At 34.4% G+C, this 21625-nt stretch overlaps 5 protein-coding genes across 12 annotated transcripts in view; 3 read left to right on the top strand and 2 right to left on the bottom strand.

Moving 5' to 3' along the window:
- Window positions 1-180: 180 nt before the first annotated feature.
- On the bottom strand, window positions 181-5304 carry LOC100744643 (exosome complex exonuclease RRP44). 3 transcript variants are annotated; one of them, XM_033318428.1, is made up of 15 exons: window positions 5088-5304; window positions 4711-4834; window positions 4176-4349; window positions 3920-4077; window positions 3649-3836; window positions 3351-3577; window positions 3008-3289; window positions 2643-2927; window positions 2336-2573; window positions 1996-2254; window positions 1694-1937; window positions 1414-1634; window positions 1178-1346; window positions 809-1087; window positions 181-726 (listed from the first exon to the last, which is right to left on the bottom strand). In XM_033318428.1, exons 2-15 carry the CDS (start codon window positions 4732-4734, stop codon window positions 559-561), a joined length of 2916 nt encoding a protein of 971 aa, XP_033174319.1. In that variant the 5' UTR covers window positions 4735-4834; window positions 5088-5304; the 3' UTR covers window positions 181-558. The 3 variants fall into 3 exon arrangements, with proteins under 3 accessions (XP_033174319.1, XP_024220219.1, XP_003486097.1); XM_024364451.2 differs by lacking the exon at window positions 4711-4834 and having other exon boundaries at window positions 5088-5303; XM_003486049.2 differs by lacking the exons at window positions 4711-4834; window positions 5088-5304 and adding an exon at window positions 4507-4560.
- A 35-nt stretch (window positions 5305-5339) lies between these two features.
- Window positions 5340-9064, top strand: LOC105680205 (nuclear pore complex protein Nup93-like). Of its 2 annotated transcripts, XM_033318430.1 has the most exons (7): window positions 5340-5489; window positions 5543-5926; window positions 6249-6429; window positions 6511-7799; window positions 7869-8225; window positions 8297-8414; window positions 8485-9064. In XM_033318430.1, exons 2-7 carry the CDS (start codon window positions 5700-5702, stop codon window positions 8794-8796), a joined length of 2484 nt encoding a protein of 827 aa, XP_033174321.1. In that variant the 5' UTR covers window positions 5340-5489; window positions 5543-5699; the 3' UTR covers window positions 8797-9064. The 2 variants fall into 2 exon arrangements, with proteins under 2 accessions (XP_033174321.1, XP_012250055.1); XM_012394632.3 differs by lacking the exon at window positions 5340-5489 and having other exon boundaries at window positions 5501-5926.
- On the bottom strand, window positions 9038-11102 carry LOC100744522 (ADP-ribosylation factor-like protein 2-binding protein). Of its 4 annotated transcripts, none has more exons than XM_033318432.1 (6): window positions 10969-11102; window positions 9779-9886; window positions 9608-9714; window positions 9455-9540; window positions 9266-9362; window positions 9038-9195 (listed from the first exon to the last, which is right to left on the bottom strand). In XM_033318432.1, exons 2-6 carry the CDS (start codon window positions 9852-9854, stop codon window positions 9106-9108), a joined length of 456 nt encoding a protein of 151 aa, XP_033174323.1. In that variant the 5' UTR covers window positions 9855-9886; window positions 10969-11102; the 3' UTR covers window positions 9038-9105. The 4 variants fall into 4 exon arrangements, with proteins under 4 accessions (XP_033174323.1, XP_003486096.1, XP_033174325.1 ...); XM_003486048.4 differs by lacking the exon at window positions 10969-11102 and adding an exon at window positions 10031-10186; XM_033318434.1 differs by lacking the exon at window positions 10969-11102 and adding an exon at window positions 9942-10157 and having other exon boundaries at window positions 9779-9876.
- LOC105682161 (protein nessun dorma) lies at window positions 10331-12593 on the top strand. Its single transcript, XM_012394633.3, has 5 exons — window positions 10331-10596; window positions 10658-11572; window positions 11632-11836; window positions 11899-12162; window positions 12241-12593. The coding sequence occupies exons 2-5, from the start codon at window positions 10671-10673 to the stop codon at window positions 12490-12492; spliced, it is 1623 nt and encodes a 540-aa protein (XP_012250056.1). The 5' UTR covers window positions 10331-10596; window positions 10658-10670; the 3' UTR covers window positions 12493-12593.
- Window positions 12594-12733: 140 nt separating this feature from the next.
- Window positions 12734-21625, top strand: part of LOC100744401 (RNA pseudouridylate synthase domain-containing protein 2-like) — a 181859-nt gene continuing 172967 nt past the window's right edge. The window contains exons 1-2 of one of the 2 annotated variants that reach the window (XM_012394634.3): window positions 12734-12956; window positions 13751-13965. In XM_012394634.3, the coding sequence (XP_012250057.1) occupies window positions 13825-13965 (141 nt within the window). In that variant the 5' untranslated portion in view covers window positions 12734-12956; window positions 13751-13824. Of the gene's footprint in view, window positions 12957-13750; window positions 13966-21625 lie in introns of those variants that run through there. The other variant, XM_012394635.3, reaches the window with a different exon arrangement.

Genomic DNA, 21625 nt, shown 5'->3' with positions numbered 1-21625 from the left:
GACTATGCACTTGAATGATTTTTTATGATGTTATAACAGTTTAAGTATCGACAATTTTTCGTCGAAAACAAATTTAGTGGTCCTTTAATTTCGCACGCCAATGTATATACAAGGTGTCCTGTAATTAGTGGTACAACCGGGTACAGGGTGACTCTATGTGAAAATTTTACATGACGCGTCATATGAACAAAATTTATTTATATTTTCGACTTATTTTTTCACGTAACATCATTTTCCATCTGGTTGTACCATCGGTTACCAGACACCCTGATGTAAATTTGTTTATCTAACTTGCGATTATTCGTCACAGTTATTTCATAAAAAATAGTATCTAGTTGTACATTCTTTAAGAACTTTTTGTTTCTAATAAAAATATTACATTTTTTATCATTTCTGTTTCTTAACACACATAAATATGTATACATATATAATAATTAATACATACATACTTATTTATGATAAAATTATAAATATAACTATTATTGTATTTATATCTCATTACATCTAATGATTAGTCTGTATATCTTTAATTCTAGAGGGAAAAAATGTACAATGGAGCTAGTGTTTCCTTTTCTTCTGTTTTTTCCTGCTTCCTCCACTTTTGGTATTACTGTCTGATACTTTCTCTGCTCCTATCTTTCTTTTTACCGTTTCTTTCGTACTTTCTTTTGGTACCATCTGACAAGTATCTGCAGTATTTGTTGGAGGTACACTGAAACCTGGAATCTATTCGCATACAATTTTATGAACATTGAACTATATAGAAACAATTAGTATTTATTTGCTTTCGTAGTAATAATTTACTTACAAACGGCTTAACCAACTTAAATATTAGTTTCTCATGCTGTATATTGGATCTGTTCAAACTTATTTGCACAGTAACCGGATCGAAAGTGCGAAATACGATATTTCCACAGGTTTGTGAATGATCTTCGTCATTATACTTAAATGTAGCACTTGAATTTTTGTCTTTGTTCAGGTACAAAGTCCCCTCTAAGCCATACTTTATTATCAATATTTGCAACGCATTCTTTCGTACAAAAAGTATATAACCTTCTTCATCTTGAATTTTTTCTCTAAAGAATAACTAAAAAGAGAGGAGCATAATGAATGATATATGTGCAATTGAACAATCAATTCAGATAATGAAATCAAAGATACATAACCAAATACACACATGAGTATTTAGTGCTACTGATGCTCGATTAGAATATTGAGCCATTCTATGACGATAGTTCATATTCTGACAAAGTGTGTGATTCTTCTTTTTGTCTAACAAATCGGGATATGTTGCATCAGCCCCAATGCAAACTGCTAATAAACGATGTACCATCACATCTGCGTATCTATAAAATTAAATAGATATGTACGTTCAAATTAAATATTATTTATTTGCATAACAAATTTTTCTACCTTCGAATAGGCGATGTAAAATGAGTATAAACAGGACATGCTAAACCATAATGATAGTATTCACTTGGTTGATGCATGCCACTAACAAAATATACAGCTTGCATCATACAGCGTGTGGCAAGTATCCTTAACATAGTATTAAAGTAAGGGTTACTTTCTTTATGACATTTATTTAACGAATCTGCTAATGCTTTGCCACTATCTACATTTATAGTAAAACCCTGTTGAAGAAAAATTTTGTTTCACCAGAATTATTATTTTTTGAATAAGCTTTTCATACCTGATTCTTTGCGGCCTTTATAAGAGGCTCGAAATTAGTAGGTGGTGGTTCAGGATGCCTTCTTAATACAGCGCATTCTGGGAATTCTTCTAAAATCTTTTTAGCAACCGAAATATTTGCGAGCAACATAAATTCTTCCACCATAGAATTAGTTTCTCGCAATTTTTTTACCTCCACTTCGATAGGATCATGCGTTTCACAGTCTACCTCAAAACGGACTTCTGGAGATGCTAATAATAACGCTCTGCAATAAAAAGCAAATTATACTATCATGTATATCTTTGTAACATAATTTTACATACCCATTATCCAGACGTCTCTTTTTTAACTTTTTAGCTAAATTATTAAGATTCCTTAATGACTTTACAAGTGAATCTTGTTGAGTAACATCGTCAATTTTTAGTTGAGCTTCATCGTAAGTCATCGCTGCTCGTGAACATATTACGGACTTACAATATCTAGTATTAATTATGTTTGCGTCTCTATCCATTTCCCATATGCAAGAAAACGTTAGTTTCTCTTCTTTTTCTCGTAAAGAGCAGAAATTTGTGCTGAGTAACTCTGTAATAGTTAATATATTATATGATATGTTAGAATCTTCAATATTTTATTCAATAAAAATAAAATTGAAATAAATCGTACCAGGAATCATGTGAATTCTCGTGTCAACCAAATATACAGTCGTAGATCGTAATGCTGCTTCTTTATCTAACGCAGTACCAGGCCTTACAAAATGTGTTACATCCGCAATATGTACACCTACTTCTAGATTACCATTTGGTAGATCTCTACAGTGAAGCGCATCATCGATATCTGTGCAACCTGGTGGGTCGACTGAACATACATCTAAATATCTTAGATCTTCCCTTTGTGCTATGTCCTATAAACGATACATTCAATTTATATGAGCTTTGAAAGGATTACTTTCTTCTTGCATATTACTACATACAACGTCCGTGACTCTCCATGAGATCTCTGGTAATGAGCTGAGGACAGCGTCAGAAAATCGACTATGGGGGATATCGTGTTCCAACAATATCACTTCATTTTCGGTGGTTTTGTTCCCTATTTCACCTAACGCGCGTACAAAATGACCAAGAGGATATCTAGAATTACGTGGCCATGAATCAATTGCTACGATGATTCTCTGTTTACACAGCACAGTATATTGTCTAGTTTCAATTCTTATTTTAGGTATTTTTCGTTCAGCTGGCACGAATAAATGTCGTACATTCTAAATAAACAGAAGATTATGAAATATAGAATATACATATGTATGTATGATCTAATTATGGAAATTTGCTCAGCTTTTACCCCTTCTATGTTACTGGGTTGCAATATTCCACAATATTGTCTCCAATTTCTTCTGATAATTCCAACAACTTTGCCAGTCGGTGTCTTTTGCATCTTGTTTGATGAACCAAATTTATCTAATATTTTATTTGTTTTTAAAATATCATCGTCAGCATCTGCTTCTTCTTCATCTTGCAGAACAATGTCACTAGGAGATGACCACTGATCCTCTGGCAAGAGTTTCACTACAACTGCATCGCCATCAACAGCTCTATTAAGGTTACTACGACCTTGGATAAAAATCTATAATCAAATATATGTAATAAATACATATCTATTAAAAATATAGAAAACAAGTACTCACAGATTTTTCAACTCCATCTACATTCACGAATCCTTCAAGGAAATTTTCTTTTGAAGCTTGAAAGGTTCCCTGCAGAAGTTTCCCATTTTTTATGCCTTCATGTAATTCAAATGGTGTAAGATGACATGGGAAAATTTCTGGGCCCTCAAATACTGCGCCATAACTCTTTTTACATAATTTATCAGCCAAAAAGCCTGAATTTTCTAACGATAATATATAATCTTCCACTAAAAAAACAACAATGTAAATTGAAACAAAAATTAGAGTATCTTTGAAGTTATTAAACAAATAATTTTACTTGTAATAACTGGGATCCCTTCTTTTTCTGCTAATTCTCTGTTGCGTGTATCATCTGTTAATAGCACAGTTTTGATTGTATTGTCATCTAAATTTAAATGTGCATTATACCACTTTGTTGCAACCCTAATTGCCCTATCATTTCTGTCATTTGTACTTTCACCAGGGTTACGCTCGACATAAGTATCCCTATATAGAAGTAATAAAAAAAGTAAATAATAATAAGACATACCTAATAAAATAAATAAATAAATACGATATTGTTAACATACTTATGATGTTCATTAACAAATACATAAAATTTCCTTTGCGGATTAGTGATAATATTCCTTAATCTTTTATATACGGTAGAACTTTTATGTTTCACTTCTTCCAACACAGTTTGTACAATAATGACATTGCAAATAATATCTTCTTCCAAAATGTCAATCTTAGAAATTATATATTTTTATATTAAGAAGAATAAAGATTATATAATAATACATTACATTGTAAACATTAAACAGGTTTGATTAAAAAAATACTCACTTGATCTAAAATAATATTAGTATCAATTAATAGATAATAAGGTTCCATTATCTTAGAACTGCTTACACTGGAATCCTCGTCATCTAAAATTATGTTTCGAGTTCTGTACACGCACTTTCCACAAGCTTTAGATCCACAATGAATATCATCTCTAAGGTAATGCTCCCTAACCGTCTAAAAAGAAAACTAAACTTTAACAAATCATAATATTTTTATAATTGTTTTGTCATATTTAATCCTTTGAAAAACCGCATTATAAATGAATATGATTGCATTCATATAATCAATTACAAATCATAAAATGTCAAGTATTTTTGATTTTATTTAATACCTTAAACACATTTCCCCCTTTAGTTTTCCTAAAGAATATTTTGGTCGTCAACATATTGTTTGGTTTTGTTGCATAGGAAAAAATGTATTTAACTAATTATTTATATATTTTTCTGTCAAAGAAAATAAGATACTGTTCGTTAACAAACTATGCACACACGGCTTGGTTAATATGGATGTTATAAACATTAATCATAAACCGTACCGGAAGTCCAGGTTCTATAACCATAAACTATAACACGACCATGTGCATACATAGATCTCGACACATAAGAATAATGAAGTCAGGCTGCCTTAAGCACGGTTAGCCTATAGTGAATGACCATGTGCTGTTGGCACAAAAACATAGAAACAGAGAAAAGTATGAGATACAAAAAAGAAAATTTTGGAAGAGAAAAGCGTCAATAAAAGAAAAAGAGCGAAATGCTAAAAGAAAATGTTTTATTGGGCAATAAATGTTGTAGTTAGCTCCATAAAAACGTCATCTCTTGGTCCCAAGAAGAAACTAAACTAAACAATTTATGAGAAGATCAAAAGTCCCTACAATTTATATTGGACCAGAGAGGAAATGAGAGTGCTCACGCTTATGGATCTGGTTGTTTTCAAACCAATGCTGCACCATGCGGCCAATTGTTGAAGTCAACTAAAGTTAGCATATACAAGAATCTTTGTATTTAAGATTAAAGTTAGGGATCTGCCCTGTTTGGTTGCTCAAAAACATGTAGAGACAATGCGAATGATTATGACTAACAATAAATAAATGACGAAAGTAAAAAATTAAGTGTAAAAAATACTTTACACATAGCAATATATATATATATACATATATATAAGTTGGCGATTGTATAAAGAATACTCGAAAAAAATTCGGATAGAAAAGTAGATATGAACTTTTCCGTAGAATCGTGCAGCTAAATAATTTCTCGTCTATGCTAGTGTACAATAAAATTGAGCAGATCTCTAACTTTAGGCTTAAAAGCATAGGTTCTTGTATATGCTAAATTCCAACCAAACAGGGCAGATCCCTATTTTTATAGGTTCTTGTATATGCTAAATTTAGTTAACCTCAGCACTTGGCCGCATGGTGCAGCATCTCTACTCTGAAACTACGAGCGTGAATGCTCTCGTCTTTTTTCTAACTGGATAGTGCGCTAACTTATAGACGATGGAATCCATGAACATTGTGTTTTAAATATGAACGATCTTAGATACACCGATATGTTAACCATGAATTCTTCTAGAGTATCTGGAGACACGGGCTTTAGTGAATTATTGCGATCAGCGGAACGATTATCTGCTGCTGTAGAAAGCAATGAAGAACTTCCTCAAGTTGAGAGAAATCTTCGTCAAATCTTAGAGGCCTCCAACGAACTCTGGTCTCGTGTCACACAGACCGGTACTCAAGACAATCAAGTACAGGCGTAAGAATATTTGTATATTTATCGCACATAAAATTTTTAAACGATTTCTAATTGTATGTCATGTACTTTTAATAGAAAATTCATTCATGTAGAAATAATTATGCTTGATGTCACAGATAACCTAAAAATTTTATAAATTTCTGGCGCCAAAATTTTCAGGATAATACCTATCATTTTATTTCTAGTAATATGTATATATGTATGACTGACATTTAGAGCAAAGTAATTTGTCTTGTGCTTATACATTTTCTAATTAAAATAAAATTTATTTCATCAATACATTTCAGATTTCTTTAATATATATAATATTTTATAATTTTAGACATCTATTGCTTGGCTCACGTGGTGTTGATTTACCTCAGATTTCGCAGAAATTAAGTTCACTTAGTGCAAGACGTACATTTGAACCTTTAGATCCTATTGCAGATACAGATATAGTTAGTTACCTTAGGAATGAGAAGGAAAATGCTATATTGTCAATCATTGAACAAGTCCATAAAGATGTAAGATATTTTATTATATTCCTTGTAAGCAATATTTTAGGATATACGTGTATATGTATAAACTATATGAAATTATTTCAGACTTTTGAACTTACTAGAGTTCAACAAATGGAACATATGCTGGGTGAATGGAAACAAATGCGGTTTGAGATAATAAATGCCATGACAGCTCCGTCTGGGGAGCTTGTAGATTTACGTGGTACTCCACAACGTACTAAATTAGCTGGTTCCATGATTAGTGGCTTATCTGATATAGAAGTAGCTTATGTGAAACAGTTACAAAATTATAATGATCATGTGCTTAGGGGAATAACTAAACCTAACTTGTTTAATGCGTTTTGTGAAGCTGCAAAGTCGTTTAATGATAAAAAAATTGTGGATCTTTGGAAAATGGTTAAACGTATGGTAGACATTCGACCAATTCCTAGAGAAGATCAAATCAAATCAAGAAGTACAGCTATTGTTGAACAAGAAATTGTGTTACATGCAAGAAAGTACTTAGAAGATAGATATAAGGAATTTATGAACTCTGTTATTAATGAAAACCCTGCTCAAGCTAAAAGGGGTGGCATTCCAGGCACTGTGCCATTAGTTAAAAGTTTTGTTAGCGTTAAAGTACAAAATCTGAAAGATTTAGAAGATGTTATGGTTGAAGATAAACCATTATGGCCTTTAGTGTATTATTGTATGAGGGTTGGTGATTACAAAGCTGCATTGCAATGTCTTAATCAATACAACACAAAATTTCCAGAATTTAGAGTTGCCTTGGAAGAAGCTTGTAATGATCCCCAAAGACGTCCTAGTAGTTCTGCAGAATCAAATTTAAAATTGCAGTATAGGAAACATGTTAGATCAGTTACTGATCCATACAAAAGAGTTGCATATTGTGCATTAGTTCCTTGTGAACCTGATGATCTGCACTCTGATGTAATTTGTACAGCTGATGATTATTTATGGTTGAAACTGTGCCAAGTTAGAGATCAATCGGATGCAGAAAATAAGTTGACCTTGGATTATTTACAAACTACGATATCAGAAATTTATGGAGAGTCATATTATCATGCTCATGAACAACCGTTTGTATATTTTTCAATGTTATTTTTGACTGGTCAATTTGAGGCTGCCATTGAATTTCTGGCAAGAGGAGCGGGAGCAAGGCATTTACCACATGCTGTACATTTAGCAGCTGCTATGCATGAACATAACTTGTTAGGAGTAAGCCAAAGTGTTCTAGCACCTTTAATAAGTGTTGATCCTGCTGATAAGACTCCTGCTAAAAGATTAAATTTTGCCAGATTAATATTATTGTACGTCAAACGATTTGATTCCACAGATCCAAAGGAATGTTTACATTATCTATTCTTATTAAGGTTTGTATAGAAAATCAAATAATCATCGAAATTTTCAAATTTAATTTTAATTACCTAATTACTTTTTAGATCTATGAAAGATCCACATGATCGTAACATGTTTGCTGCATCAGCTGCAGAAATGGTAGTTGATACCTCTCCAGCAGTCAGAACTCAGTTAATCGGAAAGATAGTAGAAGATCGTTGGATACCAGGGATTTTAGATCAATTTCAAATTAATACAGAAGATGTTATAAACATAAGCGCTGATACATTATATAGAAAAGGTCTTTTAGAAGATGCAGTAACAGTGTATGATCTTGCTCGCAATCACGAGAAAGTTCTTAGTCTAATGTGTACGCTTTTGGCGCAAGTTGTTAATCAAAAAACTTCGCCAGGGTCACTCAGATCTCGATTGCAGGTGACTGCTACAGAGATAAGCAGAAGGTAATATTGAAATCCACGACGTCACCGTTATTAGAAAATTGTCAAATACATATATAAATATATATTTTTAGGTACCAAAACATTGAAATACAAGCACCATCCGAATTAGTATCTGCATTTTATACTTTAAAGCACTTAATGGTGTTCTTTGATCAATTTCATAATGAACAATATCAAAGTGCGCTTAGGGTAAGATATATAGGATTGTACATAGCTATATTGAAGTTTATGTCATTAATATATAATTTTTTGTTTATAGACTATTGCAGAGGCGAAATTGTTACCATTGCATATCAAAGAAGTCGATGAAAGAGTAAACGCAATACGACGTGTACCACCCGAAGTAGCTGGTACATTAGCCGACGTCCTTTTAGCTACAATGACAATACTTTACCGTCAATATCAGAAATTACGATCGATGGAACCAGGTGATGAAGAAGCAAGGAAACAGCAACTTCTTGATCTTCGGGAGCAAGCGCGAGCTTTAACTAGTTTCGCAGGAACACTTCCATATCGTATGCCAAATGAAACGAATAGCAAACTTGTACAAATGGAGATCCTCATGTGCTGAATCAAACTTGTTATATTTGTTGTTTTATTTTCGATACAGTATTTTAAGTAAATACAACAGATATATTTGTGCGAATACTGGATTTACGAAGCACAAAAACGATCAATGTGTTGAATACACAATGCCTCTATTTCTTATAGAATTTATGAATACAATGTATATATCTTTGTACTTCGTTAAACAATAATTAGAAATACGATAAATGTACTGACTTTTAAAAATAACAATTGAACATAAGAAATACAATTAGTGAACAGGTAATTTATTTCTTTAGTATATTTAAAATATTTATTTTTTTGAGAAAATTTTTTATCCAAAAGAATCATTGTCATTCGTATTACTTTTGAGAGATGTAACAGATATTCCACAACTAAGATCTTGAACCTTTCCTTCTTTTACCTGAAAAAAACTTGGATGTAACCACCGCGACATTTACTTTTAACCATGTTATTATAACCATGTTACTTACAGCTCTAAAGTCAAGAAACATTTCTTTGAAGGACATGAAGTCTGTGAAGGTTGATAACACTTCAAACACTTCACCTTCCAATTCATTTTGCTTATTACTAAATCATTCAATAACCATTAAAAGAAACTTTTTAGTCATATTTATAATTTTTATATACACTTTATATAATTATAAAGTTATAGCGCTTACTTTAAATGTTCTAAAAATGTGTCAATATTAAAATGTGGTATTAGCTTCTGTAAGTAATTAACGATATAATTTTCCACTGCCTTATTCTACAAAAATCATGTATTAATATGCAAGTATAAAAAAATTGTTATTTCTTATTGTTGGAGCACTTACATATTCATTGAATATATCTGTATAAATTAATTTATTTTCCTCTACAGGTTCAAAAACATCCCAATAATTATCCAAAAATTTTTTTTGAATAGAGTGAAATTCGTCTTCTAAAAATAAAAATGAAATTTATATTATAAAATCGAATATTTAATATCTTGTTTTAATGCGTACCTAACAAAATATCTTCTATGTGTCCGATAATTTCGTCGAAAAGCTTATCCTCTACGTTTTTAGAACTTTGTTCCATATTTTCTTCGACACTTACTAAGCTGCAATTGTCTATTAAATAATATTTTTAAAAGATTATTAGAATAATTACGTTATTTATACGTACATAGATATTAATTGTCAATACCCTTAGAGTCATTAATATTTGAAAGATAAATATATGCTTAATTATTTATTCAAATGATATGAACAAACCCATTGTTTTTCCAGTTTCTCCAATTGTTTACATAAACAAGGCACTGTTTATTTCTATGATAAAATAAACTTATTATTTGTCAGATATCATCGGTATCGATAGATCGATAACTGTTGAAAGCGAGAATCGAGAAGATTAGTCGACCAATCACGTTTATAGCAATTCGAATCTTTTATAACAGTTAATTTGTCATAACGTTAATTGAAAATGTGTCACTGATACGTAAAATAAACATTTATCTTTCACTTATTTGTATATTCAATTAAATCTGATATATTAATAATATTTGAAAATATAGCTTAGATCTCGATTTGTTTTAATAAGAGAACGTGTGACTAATTTTCGTCTTTCAATCAAATTTTTACGCATTTAGTTTTTAGTTTCACAAATTTATTAGACCTAAAGCTGTAATAATTAGACTATAGTTATTACAGAAGTTTCGTTTTTAATTTATCACTATTAATAATAATTCTCTTGATCTTGACACCTGGAGGCTGAAATTTACATTTTTAGTAATATAACTTGCAATAAAATTTTATAGGAAGAAAATTTGTAACTCTGATAGGTAAATATTCATAGATTTTTAATATTATCGATCGATTTTTATAAAATTGTTCATTTTGTAGGCAACGCATATCAATGGAGATATATACCTTTGACAAAAGTCTTCAAGAAAGGCTAGTTGAATTAACAGAAATTTTATCTAGTAGAGGAGAAATTGTACCTGCATCACAAATTCAGGCAGAATGGTCCTACCATATAGAACTTGTTCTAGAACCTGTCGGCTGGCAAGCATTATGGAGAATACCACGTTTAGTGTGCGAAGATTTTCATATTCATTATCCTACTATTGTGGTAGTAGAAGTTGAGCAAGTTGATTTCTGTGATCTATCTGCATTGGTGAAAATAACTGCTGTTCAAGATGAAATTCAGTTACCTGAAAAATACGATGTAGCACTTATTGAGCTTTATCCAACTCATAATCAGGAAAACACCGCTTTGGATATGGTGGGTACTGCGTCCTGCCTCGATCAGCTGAGATTTTTTTATAAATATTTATGGATGCCATGGGACATAGATGACGATGATAACGTCGATTGGGTGTCTGTACATTTGGAGACAAGAATTAGATTGTTCTTCGACATGAAAAGGCTTGTTGTTAGTAAAGAAACTAGCGATATCATTAGAGGTTTAGTAAGGGAAGGAAGGGAGATCGAAGAGAAGATATCAAGACTAGAGGATACTATTTCTGAGGGAGAAGAATCAGAGAATGATATAGTGGATGGGGGGACAGCATGTCAGTTGATGAAACTTCATTTTCGATTGCAACAAATTAAAAGGGAGATGGAAGTTCTTGAAAACCCAGCTATGAGAGAAATTCTTACGAATCAGAACTCGTCTTTGGATGATAAAATAGAGAAAAGAAAAAGTACAGAAACGTGCAAGGAAGGCTATTTTGTGTGGCTCGGTGGAACTCTTGAGGAAATGAAGGCAAAAATAAACAAAGTTCAAGCTTCTTTATCCCCAGAATTATTTTTTAAGTAAGTTCGACAGTACTGAAAAAGCTCTATTGATTTTTGATTCTTATACATTTTTCTAGAATATCTGGGTCTTTGTTAGAAACTCTACATACGTGCGACACAGGAGATGTCATTATAGTTGGAAAAGGAACTCATCGAATAAAAGGAGCTGGTAGATTGGAAGATGGAGGTACCATTAGAGGAATTGATAGCTTAGAACATACCATTCTTAATATGAAAGACACAGAAACTGCACCGTCGTTGCTTGATTTCTCTGGCAGTGAAGTAAGTTATATATCGAATCGTGTCTCCGATTAATTGTAGCTATGCCGAATATGTGTTTATAGGTTTTACTAGAAAATATTACTGTAGATGTGGGTGATCTTAGAGCAGCTGTAATAGTGAGAGTTGGAACCACAAAAATAATTAATTGTAAAATATGTGCCTTAAATCAGAGTATGGTGAAATTAGGAGTCGTGGTTTTACCGGATGCAAAACTAATAATAGAAAACACACTCTTTGACAGTCTTGGGACAGGTCTAGTCATCTATAGTAACGGAGAAGTGTTTATGAATAATTGCAACTTTACAAATTGCGCAGAGGGTATACAGGTATGTTATTTTCGTCTTGATTACCATAATTATGTAGTTACAAAACGATATTTAATTATAATATCTTGTTATTTTTAGATTCATGACAATGCAAAATTAACAGCAAAAAATTGTTCTCTCACACATTTTAAGGAATACGCTATTCGATTAGAAACGCAAAAATATTTAAACGATACAAAACGTAAATGTGGTAGCCTTGAATTATTAGAAAAGGTACCTGAAATTTCTCTATATGGTTGTAAGTCCGAGGGTAATGGCAAAGGAGATGTTATATTGAAGCAGACCACATCATTTGTTTTAAGAAAACAAGATGAATCTATGGAGACTTAGAGTAACTTTTCCTATTATAACTGAATTTTCTATTTTTGTTATAAGAGGGCATGTAATTCTTGAATCTCTGAGAAATATAATTATACACTTTTTTATATGAATCTCTACTTGAGAAGTTATAATAGATATAATCTATATAAAAAGGGCAAACTATTTCTATTCACTTCATATTTCACTTGTAATTAAAAACAGTTATGAATTGTATACAAAACTTATTATTTAATCATCTTTCCAATTGATAGGAACCAATTAAAATACATGCGCAAATTTTCAAATTGGAAGTTACGCTGCTAGTTATATTCATCGTCGTTAGATGGCGCTAGCAACATCATTTCAAATTGTTCGTTTACGGTGCGTGTTCCTATATATATTTAAAAATCTTGTGTTCCATTGCAAGTACGAATATTTTAATATATTTGTCTTATTTTATCAACGTAATATTTTACAGATTAAAGAAACCTGTTGTAAGTTTTCCACTATTTAACATAATTTAATTATTTTTCTGCAAGTAATTCGAATTCGCTCTTTAACCTAAACGCGTCCCTCCGATATGTTTTCAATACTTCCGTATCCACAACATTACATTATTTTACGACAATTTATTCCGTTCCGTTGAATATTTTTATCTGTAACATCGATTAAAACAATGCTCGAAAAACAAGTACTTCCATCTGAAAGTACTTTGTGACACGAGTCAGAAAAATCTAACCTATAATACATGCTGGTATCGAAACAATGTCAATATACGTATAGATATATACATAAATGCATCTGTACACAGCTACGTCATGTTCTATCTATCTATATATATATATATATATATATATATATATATGTAGAAGAAGATAACACGTACGTGTACAGTACATTAGTGTGACGTAAACGATAATTCGATCCATACTGTATTCACCGCCGTATTCGTTTAAAGATCCGCTCGTATCTATAAATGAAGTTATAAGTACCTGGCCATGTGGTCGGTATCACGTGTACACGGATGAATGAAGTAGCATGATTTAGAGACTCATACTTTCGATGATGAATGGAAATCCTTCCGTTAGCGATACCGCTTATCAGTTTTCCAGTTGCTGCGCGGTTACTGGCCTGTTAGGCTAGTATATAATATTTTTATGTATCCCTATGGATGAAATTATTTTTTGGAAAATACTAGCCTAAATCCGTTTTCTTTTCTTTTCTTTTTTCTTTTAAAGAAAGAAACGAAGTCAAGTCATTAACGAAGATATTTATTTTATCGTTGCAGAATGTTCTAGTACAAAACGCTTATTTACAAACTACAGCACTTGCAGTAAAATTGTGGTTCAACGAACGAAGAATATGTTAGAGACGACTTGTGTGAAGCAGTTGACGGATCGACAGACGCAGTTCGGCAATACGCGCAAATTGGATTTATCGGAATGCATCTTTGTGTTCAAGGGTTCGCAATCGGATTACGAGGAACCGTTGTCGGACGAGGAGGTGAGTCGAGTTCGTTGTTACGTCAGTTACATATCTGCAGTGTGATCCATTTAAACGAATATATCGGTATATTTAAAAAAACAGGTTCGACACATTTAGTATCAAAAAATTCGGCTACTTCATTTGTGCAATTATATCTCGTTAAAAGTGCCTTTTCTTCTAAATAACGTTTCGATACGCTATTCACTGTCGTTCTTTTTTCTTTTTCCGAAGTGATTTTGCAGAGATGCAACAGTTACGTTAGTAGTATTATGTAAATGATTAAAACGATACAAAGCATGCGTCGATAGCAACGAAATTGTTAATTAAGAAAAAAACGTATTTTCAATATATGACAAAGTTAATAATAATTCGATAAATTTTCATTGAAAATTGCATAAAAATATAATAATAATATGTAAATACGATCACATTACTGTACTGTACAATGGTGAGTTTTTAAATTAGGGAATGCCACTCCTCAAATTCAACTAATCGAATTATGAAAAGTTTTATTTCTTTCTTTTCTTTATGGTATAAAAATATAATAGTATATAAAAAAAAATTTGAATACATTTCTTATTTATATTCTCGCAAGTGTAAACTGCTCCGGTTTTACGAATTAATAGGTTAACATATCATAAAGTGACTCGTGTATGGCTATCAATGTAGGTTTCACAAATTACCAATGTAGTTAGTTGTGAGAGTGATACTTCTCAGATCGTATATTTATTTCGTACGACGTTAGGAAGGTCGTAAAAGCATAGTTCGTAAAAGATTTACACGGGAAGTTCTTAATACACGAGCTCCAATGAGCTCGTGCACGGTATAGAAAAATATGGCATCACGAAATTTATTTTGCGTTACTGACGCAACTGACTTTTCGGAGTCTGACTTATTTCTTTATTATCGTTATTATTATTATTATTATTTTTTTTTTAGGAAAATATTGTTGCATCATTCAGACAAATAATTTTAGAGATCACGCGTGTTCATTGCTTCGAGTTTAAATGAAATACATGCGTTGCTTGCTGCAGTCTCCGAATTTTTAGTCCGAATTTTATTCTTCCTTTTTCAACAAGCAAAAGGATTATTAACATTTGAAGAACAAAATTGGTATGAAATCGAAAAAGTAATCGTATTAATAACGAGGATTTTGTTATAAAGCAGTTGTTTACAATAATTGCATCCCTTTCATGAGACATTCCCACGATGCAAGTCTACGACCCGTTACTTTCACTGTATAGCGAAATCCACATTCCCATCTTGTACATAGGAACCGTTCACGCGGATGCTATGATTAAAAATTACAACACTGGAGGCGAGCGAAAGGGAGAGACCTCGCGATGGCATACACGAACCTCGTAGATCTTTTCGTTGCGTAGTAGGTTATTAGCGAATCAAGCATTCCTTTTAGGTCACTGTAGAATTCCTTTTATCTTCGTCCCTATTAAGCAATTTTCTACGTAATACTATGCGTTGCGTTCATAGATAAACAAACTCGAATGGTTTAGCTCTGATCACGTGGTTTAACAACTACTCGAACTTCTCGTTTTGTTTGGTATTGAATTGTTTCAATTTCGCTCCACTTTACGCTCATCTGCTTCGATTCGCTTCAACCTTATAATCAATTTGTTTCAATCCGCTTTAAATATAATTCTTCCAGCAGAATTGTTTCTAGCCCACGAGGAAAATTATATTTTATTACATATCGATAATTATTACTATCGTGAACGAGTTCTGTATTCAATTATAAATTATATATTCTGCAGATGTGTCCTAGTAGGTTTCAATTTGCTCCAAGTTTCTCCGATAGGTTTCATTTTGTTCGAATCTGCTTCGATCATCCGTTCTAATCTGTTCTGTTCGTTCGAAGCCGCTCTTATCTGCTTCTATTCGCTCTATCCTGTTGTTCTAACTCGTTGCTACTCGTTTTGATTTGACCCAAGTAGCTGGTTAACGCACTCATTGATCCTCGTTTCAACTCGCTTCGATCTGCTTCTCTATTCGCTCTAACTCACTGCGATTCGCTTCGATTCTTTTCAATTCGTTGCAACTCGACCCAACCGCTTCGAACCCGTTCTAACTCAGTTTTCGTAAATCTAACGCGTTCGATCTATCTTACTTCCATCTATTGCGATCTTCAACGTATTTCAAGTTCGCTATGATGACAAAAAATTTGCGAATTAAAACACCCGATTCAATGGAGGAAGGATTAAGTGTAATAAAAAGCGGTAACGTGACGTTAACGAGCCTGGTTGATTTAGGATTCTTTCTGTGTGTAGAACGATCTCGTTCTTTTTTCTCGTTCTTTTTACTCCCGTACGTTCTGTCCGCGTTTCACCAAGGATCGTTAAAAACATGGCGGAGAGAAGAGGGACGAGCGTCATAACACATCCGCCGATGCTTTTGACCGGTACCACCGAGTACGAGTTATTTGCAGCCTTCGTGTCTTTCGGAATGACTGATCGTCCTCTTGTCGCGCGTTCCTTCTCGCTTTCTCCGCCATTCTTCTCGTTCTCCCTATCCTCCTTATTTTTCTGCCAGCTTTACGTTCCTCTGTTATTTCACTCATCGGTCTGTCCGGTGTTTCGAACATTATTTCTAATTTCGACTCTTCCTGCTCGTTCTCGTGCTCGTTGACACGAGTTTATCTCCTTTGTCTCCTCTCTTCTTTCATGCGCCGCTGCTTTTTATCGCCTTCCTCATTGTACAGTTTTATAAACAGTCAACCGTCCTTTGTTTACGCTTCTCCTTACTTCTGCCTGTTTCCTTGTCTCTTTTTCAAGTTCATCCACTGCTTGCTTTCTACCGAAAATTTGTCACTTCTGATCTATCCTTTTTTTTCTCCGTTTTCCCTACCAAGTTAATTTCTTCGCGGCGTTTCTTGATTTATTTACCGCCTCTGACCACTTCCTCGTCGTTTTTAATTCACTCGTTGCTTTTCCTTTCATCCCGTTTCAGCCCGTTCTTCCATTCATTCTGTTTCATTCAGCGTCTGGTGCCTTTTTAATAATAATCTGACCCGACCTTTGCTCCTTTTCAATCGCGTCCCATCCCAAATGCCATTGCATTGGCATCATTACTTTTTTCTCTCCCTTTTTTCCCTTTTTCTTTGTTGATGTTCCAAGTGTCATCGGGTAAATTAATAACGGCGTCCTTTCTTAAATTAAATGGTTTTCATAATAGCGACCGTCCACTCTGCACGACAGCCTGTTTTTTATTACGCTTTCGTCTAGGACACGGTTTATTGTTTGCTTTATCATGAAAATTGCGTGTTTCCGCGAGTCCTCGGCCCCCGAGAGCACGCTATTCAAGAATATAATAAACTTCTCTGTCGACCTTTTTTCGTTTTTAAATCCTCCGACTGTCGTTCCTCCGACTTTTAGCCATTTTTCTCCAACACACCCTTTTTTTTAATCTTTCCACCGTGCTTCCCTCGCTTCTCTTTTCTCGCTTCTCTTTTCTCCCTTCTCTGGAAAAGATACACGTCTTCGCAGAGTCAGTTTCTTTCCTTGCCGCGGGTCGGCCGGCATTGGTGAACAGGTTATTCTCGACACAGTCACATACGTTCACATTGTGTCTCTTCCGCTACGTTTTATCTCGCGCGTTACTGGCCAAGCACTAGTTTTATCGTTACGTTCTCATTTATCATATTTACTTGTCACTGGGTCTCGTAAATAGAAGTCATTCTCTTTCGAGAATGTGCCCATTAAATCAGACTGCACGCTGCGTGCCGTGCTTTGTAGATATTTGACCTTTGCGAAAACTTCGTTTGTTATTATTCTAGATGTTGATTGCCGTACAATTTATCTGTTAATGGTATTACGATATTTGAGTGGCCGATGTTTCGATGATTTAGTGCTACGATACTTTGATATTTTAATACTCCAATAGTCATAAAGTCGTAAGTCAGTGTAAAGCAGTGGGTCAGTTACCAAAACACGTTTGCAACGTTTTACGGCTACTCTACGATTTTGTTGTGGACGCTGCTTGTAAGAAATTCACAAACAGTTCGCGGGACCTATAGAAATATTTTTGTTTTTGTTCGCGAATACCAGCGAAGTTACATACTCGTTACAGTACTTCACCATCTTACTCTTCGGTACTTACTACATCGGTACTTTTGTATTTTAATACTGTGATACTCTAATAAGTCAAGTTTGACCGCACCTTGGTATTGAAACGTTCAAATATCCAAATATTTGAGATAGTTGGATACCACGATACATTAGTACTCCGATACTCGAACATTTCATCATTTAAGCGACTTCTATCGACAAACACTTCGATATGATGAAAGGTTTTCTTAAATTAATTATGGACGATGTACGTTCTGTGCAGCTTTCGCTCGTCTATTATTAGTAGCGATTTGATTTCGTTTAATTAACCAGAAAGATGATCTCGTCGTAATTTGAACCATATGGTCGAAATACGTGTTCCTTTCGACTCGTTTTAGACGCTGGTATCGGTCTATAGTAGAGAGAACATTGCTGGTTTGCTCCACAAATATACGAGTCAGATGATCGAACAGAAATCGAACTGTCAATATTTTCGGCCGGGATTATTCTCGGCCACGTTCCCGTTCGCGATTTAGCGTACTCGGTCATGAGATAGCTAGAGGTATTTTCTAAACTGTACCGATTAAAATCGAATCGTCGACACCAGTGGCCGGTGCCAACATTAGTAATGAATAAATATTCTGGCTAGTCGCGCCACTCCTCTTATTTTACGAGCTAAAACATATCGTTTATTCCTCGGAATAACGTCCCATTAAACTTTTGCATCGCGTTTGTTGCACGGCACTTACGCGAAACTCTTCGCCCCGTTCCTACCGCTCCTATTCGACTAAATATATCCTTTGGATCGCGTCTGGGGTGATGGTCGCGACTGCGACGCCTGTCACTCGGTATTCTGATAAATTTTAAAAGTTCAACGCTAGAAACACTAGTCAGGTCACCTGGGCACGTTAACGGATCGTCGAAAACTAATTAGTTTCATTAGCAGATTTTGTTATCCTCGAGCTTTTCAGGTCTGAACGCGGATTTCTCCGTGATTCGTTTCTTTAGCGATTCTTCTTAAGGTACAATGTAAGGGAAGTGTACTCAGCAGGAATACGAATTAAGAGGCAATCTGGACTTTTTAGCTTCAAACGTCAATATATTTTGTTCGGTTACAGGTTGTCGAGCTATTCGACTTACTCGGCTTAAATGCATAATTTTTTGCGTTACCACAAGTGCCGTAATATATACTATCAGTGCTCTCTTGCGTAGTAATTTATGAATTTACGGTATTAGTTAATCGACAAATTATAGATCGTATTATGTATATAGGTTCTCGTTTATTATTTTATAACTTTTTCTCAAATATAATTCAGCTTTCAAAATAGCGATGATATCGATTTCGATTTTAAAAGGGTTCTAGAATTGGTTCTCGTACTAATTTTACAGTAATTAAAACTTCATGTTTCGCTAAAAGCTAAAAGCTTTCTTGTGTACTTTCTGTATCTATCTTTTTCGTATAACTAATTAACGATAACGAGTTGCAATTTAAACTTTAAACCTTACATTTGAAAGATACGTATATTTCATCGATCAAACTGTCTTTTTACATAAAAAGAAAAAGATCGAAGAAAATCGGACGAGCTTTTGAAATTGTTCTTCCATAGCTTCACGTGTATTGGCAATTTCAAATCGTTTTATAAAAAATTATCGAAAAGAGTCAAATTCACGTTTAAGACGTGTTTCTTTTCTTCTTTGCTCATAAAACGGACGCATGTCCTCCTTTGTCGGCGATAACGTTTATCGCTTGCCTAAACGCGCGAAGCGGCGTGAGCCGCAACGAGCCATTCTCGCCAACCTGACGACACCCGCATCAGGGTAATTCACGATATTCACGATATTCACGGTCGATCAATTTTCGGTGTAGCGAGGCGAGGCAGAGTTTAATTTAAAAAACAAGCCTTCCTCTAATAATATCATCGAAGACAATAAGCAGTTGCCCGGTATAATAGAAGCCCGCGCTGATTTAATCGTCGATTTAACCATGCAGCAGGTATTTAATCCACCGCGTTACAGCCTATCCGTGTTTTACAAGCTATCTTTCAAACGTTGTGAAAGCAGGATGTTCTATGAGCGTCGAACGCGTGCATCCGCGTGTATTTACACCGCTGTTCATAAATATCCGGACATTTTGGTCGATTTGCAGTAACGATATTTGAATTTTGGGAAAGAAGAGTCCGAAGATAACGAGAGAGATCGCCAAGTAGCAAATAATCGCGTGAGATTTGACGAAACGCCAGCTTTGTTACTGCATATTTACCTTCCAAATGAAAGTGCAAAATTTCAGGAAAGTATAGAAGTAAAACTATCGTTTCACGTATGTTTGGTGTACGAAAAGAATACGTACGTAGGTTGAGGGTATGCTGGTAGCCCCGCTACCCATAGATAGAAGCGCAGAATAAGTCTAGGTTCGCGAACAAGAGGGAAAATTTCAGTTGCCAACGTAAGGCGATAATGTCAACGTTACGCGATAAATCGTAACAAATTTCGTACCTTTAAGATAGTACACCGACAGTCGACGATTTCGGTGGCGACTGTCTCGCTGTTCTAGCTTAAGGGTCAGCTAAATATATTTCCGTCGTTAAAAATACACTTATTAGCTTTGCAACGAGACGTTTGGTTCTCGCAGCAGTCGAGCTTCGTGAATATTTCTTGTACACTGGGAACGAAGATTTATGCCGCTTCAATTCTCAACGCGTTCGACATTACTATTACCTTCGGCCTCTATAAATCATCTTTGGTTGCTTACGTTGGGCAATGTCCAGTGTGTGTTGGTTGCCTCTGACAATCTTTTCGAACGATCCCCGGACATATTGCCAAAAGATAAATCAATAGGCGAAGATGATGCGACAGACAAGGAGGAGGAAGAAGAAGAGAGAAACACAAGGCCTAAACAGCTCCAGCTGCGGCTTATTTCGAGCTTCTGTGCTCTGCATCCGTGAACGCATAGACAGCGGCGCATTCTTGTCCCCTGTGTGTATTGCCTCGGATACAGTACGAGAAATAGAAATATACTCGCGGTACATACGTGTTAAGGCTCGAGGAAATAGATTATTTATTGGCCCATAAAGTTTGGCGATGCGTTTCGCCTTGTTATAGGTACTGGGTAGCAGTAAATAATGCGGTTTTATCGCTCTGTATACGCGGAACATTGTCGAATAATAATGCACGTTTGTCTCGGATGTGATATATTTTTCGTCGTTAATTAATCGGCGATTCTTTGAGCGATATTATTTAGGAGGTTATATACATCTCATTCGTTGTTGGAACGCGAGGCTTGGAAAAATATCTGCTTTGTGTTTAGTGGCACGGTACAGACGGCAGATGCTTTTGCAAACGTACGCAAATTTTCAGAATTATTAGACACGGACTCTGTATTCGAATGTGTATCGCGATTGAAAATAGGCTGGGATACAATGTTATGGAAGATATTTGGAAGCTTAAATCTCGATGAAACATTCTATACATTGATACGGTATATTTGACATTGATTTGATTAAATCGTAAAGATTCGATCCGAAGTTTTCCGTGAATTCTATACACGTGGAAACGAAAGCCTTGGAACATTATCGGAAAGCCATACGTACCTTTGGGCAAAATCGAATCGATTTTCTAGGCTC

The sequence above is a fragment of the Bombus impatiens genome, unplaced genomic scaffold (genome assembly GCF_000188095.3).
Source record: "Bombus impatiens unplaced genomic scaffold, BIMP_2.2 scf_0096, whole genome shotgun sequence".
NCBI lineage: Eukaryota > Metazoa > Arthropoda > Insecta > Hymenoptera > Apidae > Bombus > Bombus impatiens.
Note: the sequence above shows the minus strand (reverse complement) of the source record. Positions and strands in the feature narration are given on the sequence as shown.

Bases quoted from the DNA above. Each gene is read 5' to 3' on its own strand.
- LOC100744522 (XM_003486048.4), bottom strand. The intron at 9,715-9,778 runs GTACGCATTAAA...TTTTATTTTTAG, and splicing joins CATAGAAGATATTTTGTTAG to AAGACGAATTTCACTCTATT. The intron at 9,363-9,454 runs GTAAGCGCTATA...TGAATGATTTAG, and splicing joins ACATTTTTAGAACATTTAAA to TAATAAGCAAAATGAATTGG.
- LOC100744643 (XM_003486049.2), bottom strand. From the start codon at position 4,560: ATGTTGACGACCAAAATATTCTTTAGGAAAACTAAAGGGGGAAATGTG. The intron at 2,928-3,007 runs GTAAAAGCTGAG...CTGTTTATTTAG, and splicing joins AACCCAGTAACATAGAAGGG to AATGTACGACATTTATTCGT. The intron at 1,938-1,995 runs GTATGTAAAATT...TTTTTATTGCAG, and splicing joins AAGAGACGTCTGGATAATGG to AGCGTTATTATTAGCATCTC.
- LOC105682161 (XM_012394633.3), top strand. From the start codon at position 10,671: ATGGAGATATATACCTTTGACAAAAGTCTTCAAGAAAGGCTAGTTGAA. The intron at 11,837-11,898 runs GTAAGTTATATA...ATGTGTTTATAG, and splicing joins TTGATTTCTCTGGCAGTGAA to GTTTTACTAGAAAATATTAC. The intron at 12,163-12,240 runs GTATGTTATTTT...TGTTATTTTTAG, and splicing joins ATTGCGCAGAGGGTATACAG to ATTCATGACAATGCAAAATT.
- LOC105680205 (XM_033318430.1), top strand. From the start codon at position 5,700: ATGAACGATCTTAGATACACCGATATGTTAACCATGAATTCTTCTAGA. The intron at 6,430-6,510 runs GTAAGATATTTT...AAATTATTTCAG, and splicing joins TTGAACAAGTCCATAAAGAT to ACTTTTGAACTTACTAGAGT. The intron at 8,415-8,484 runs GTAAGATATATA...TTTTGTTTATAG, and splicing joins AATATCAAAGTGCGCTTAGG to ACTATTGCAGAGGCGAAATT.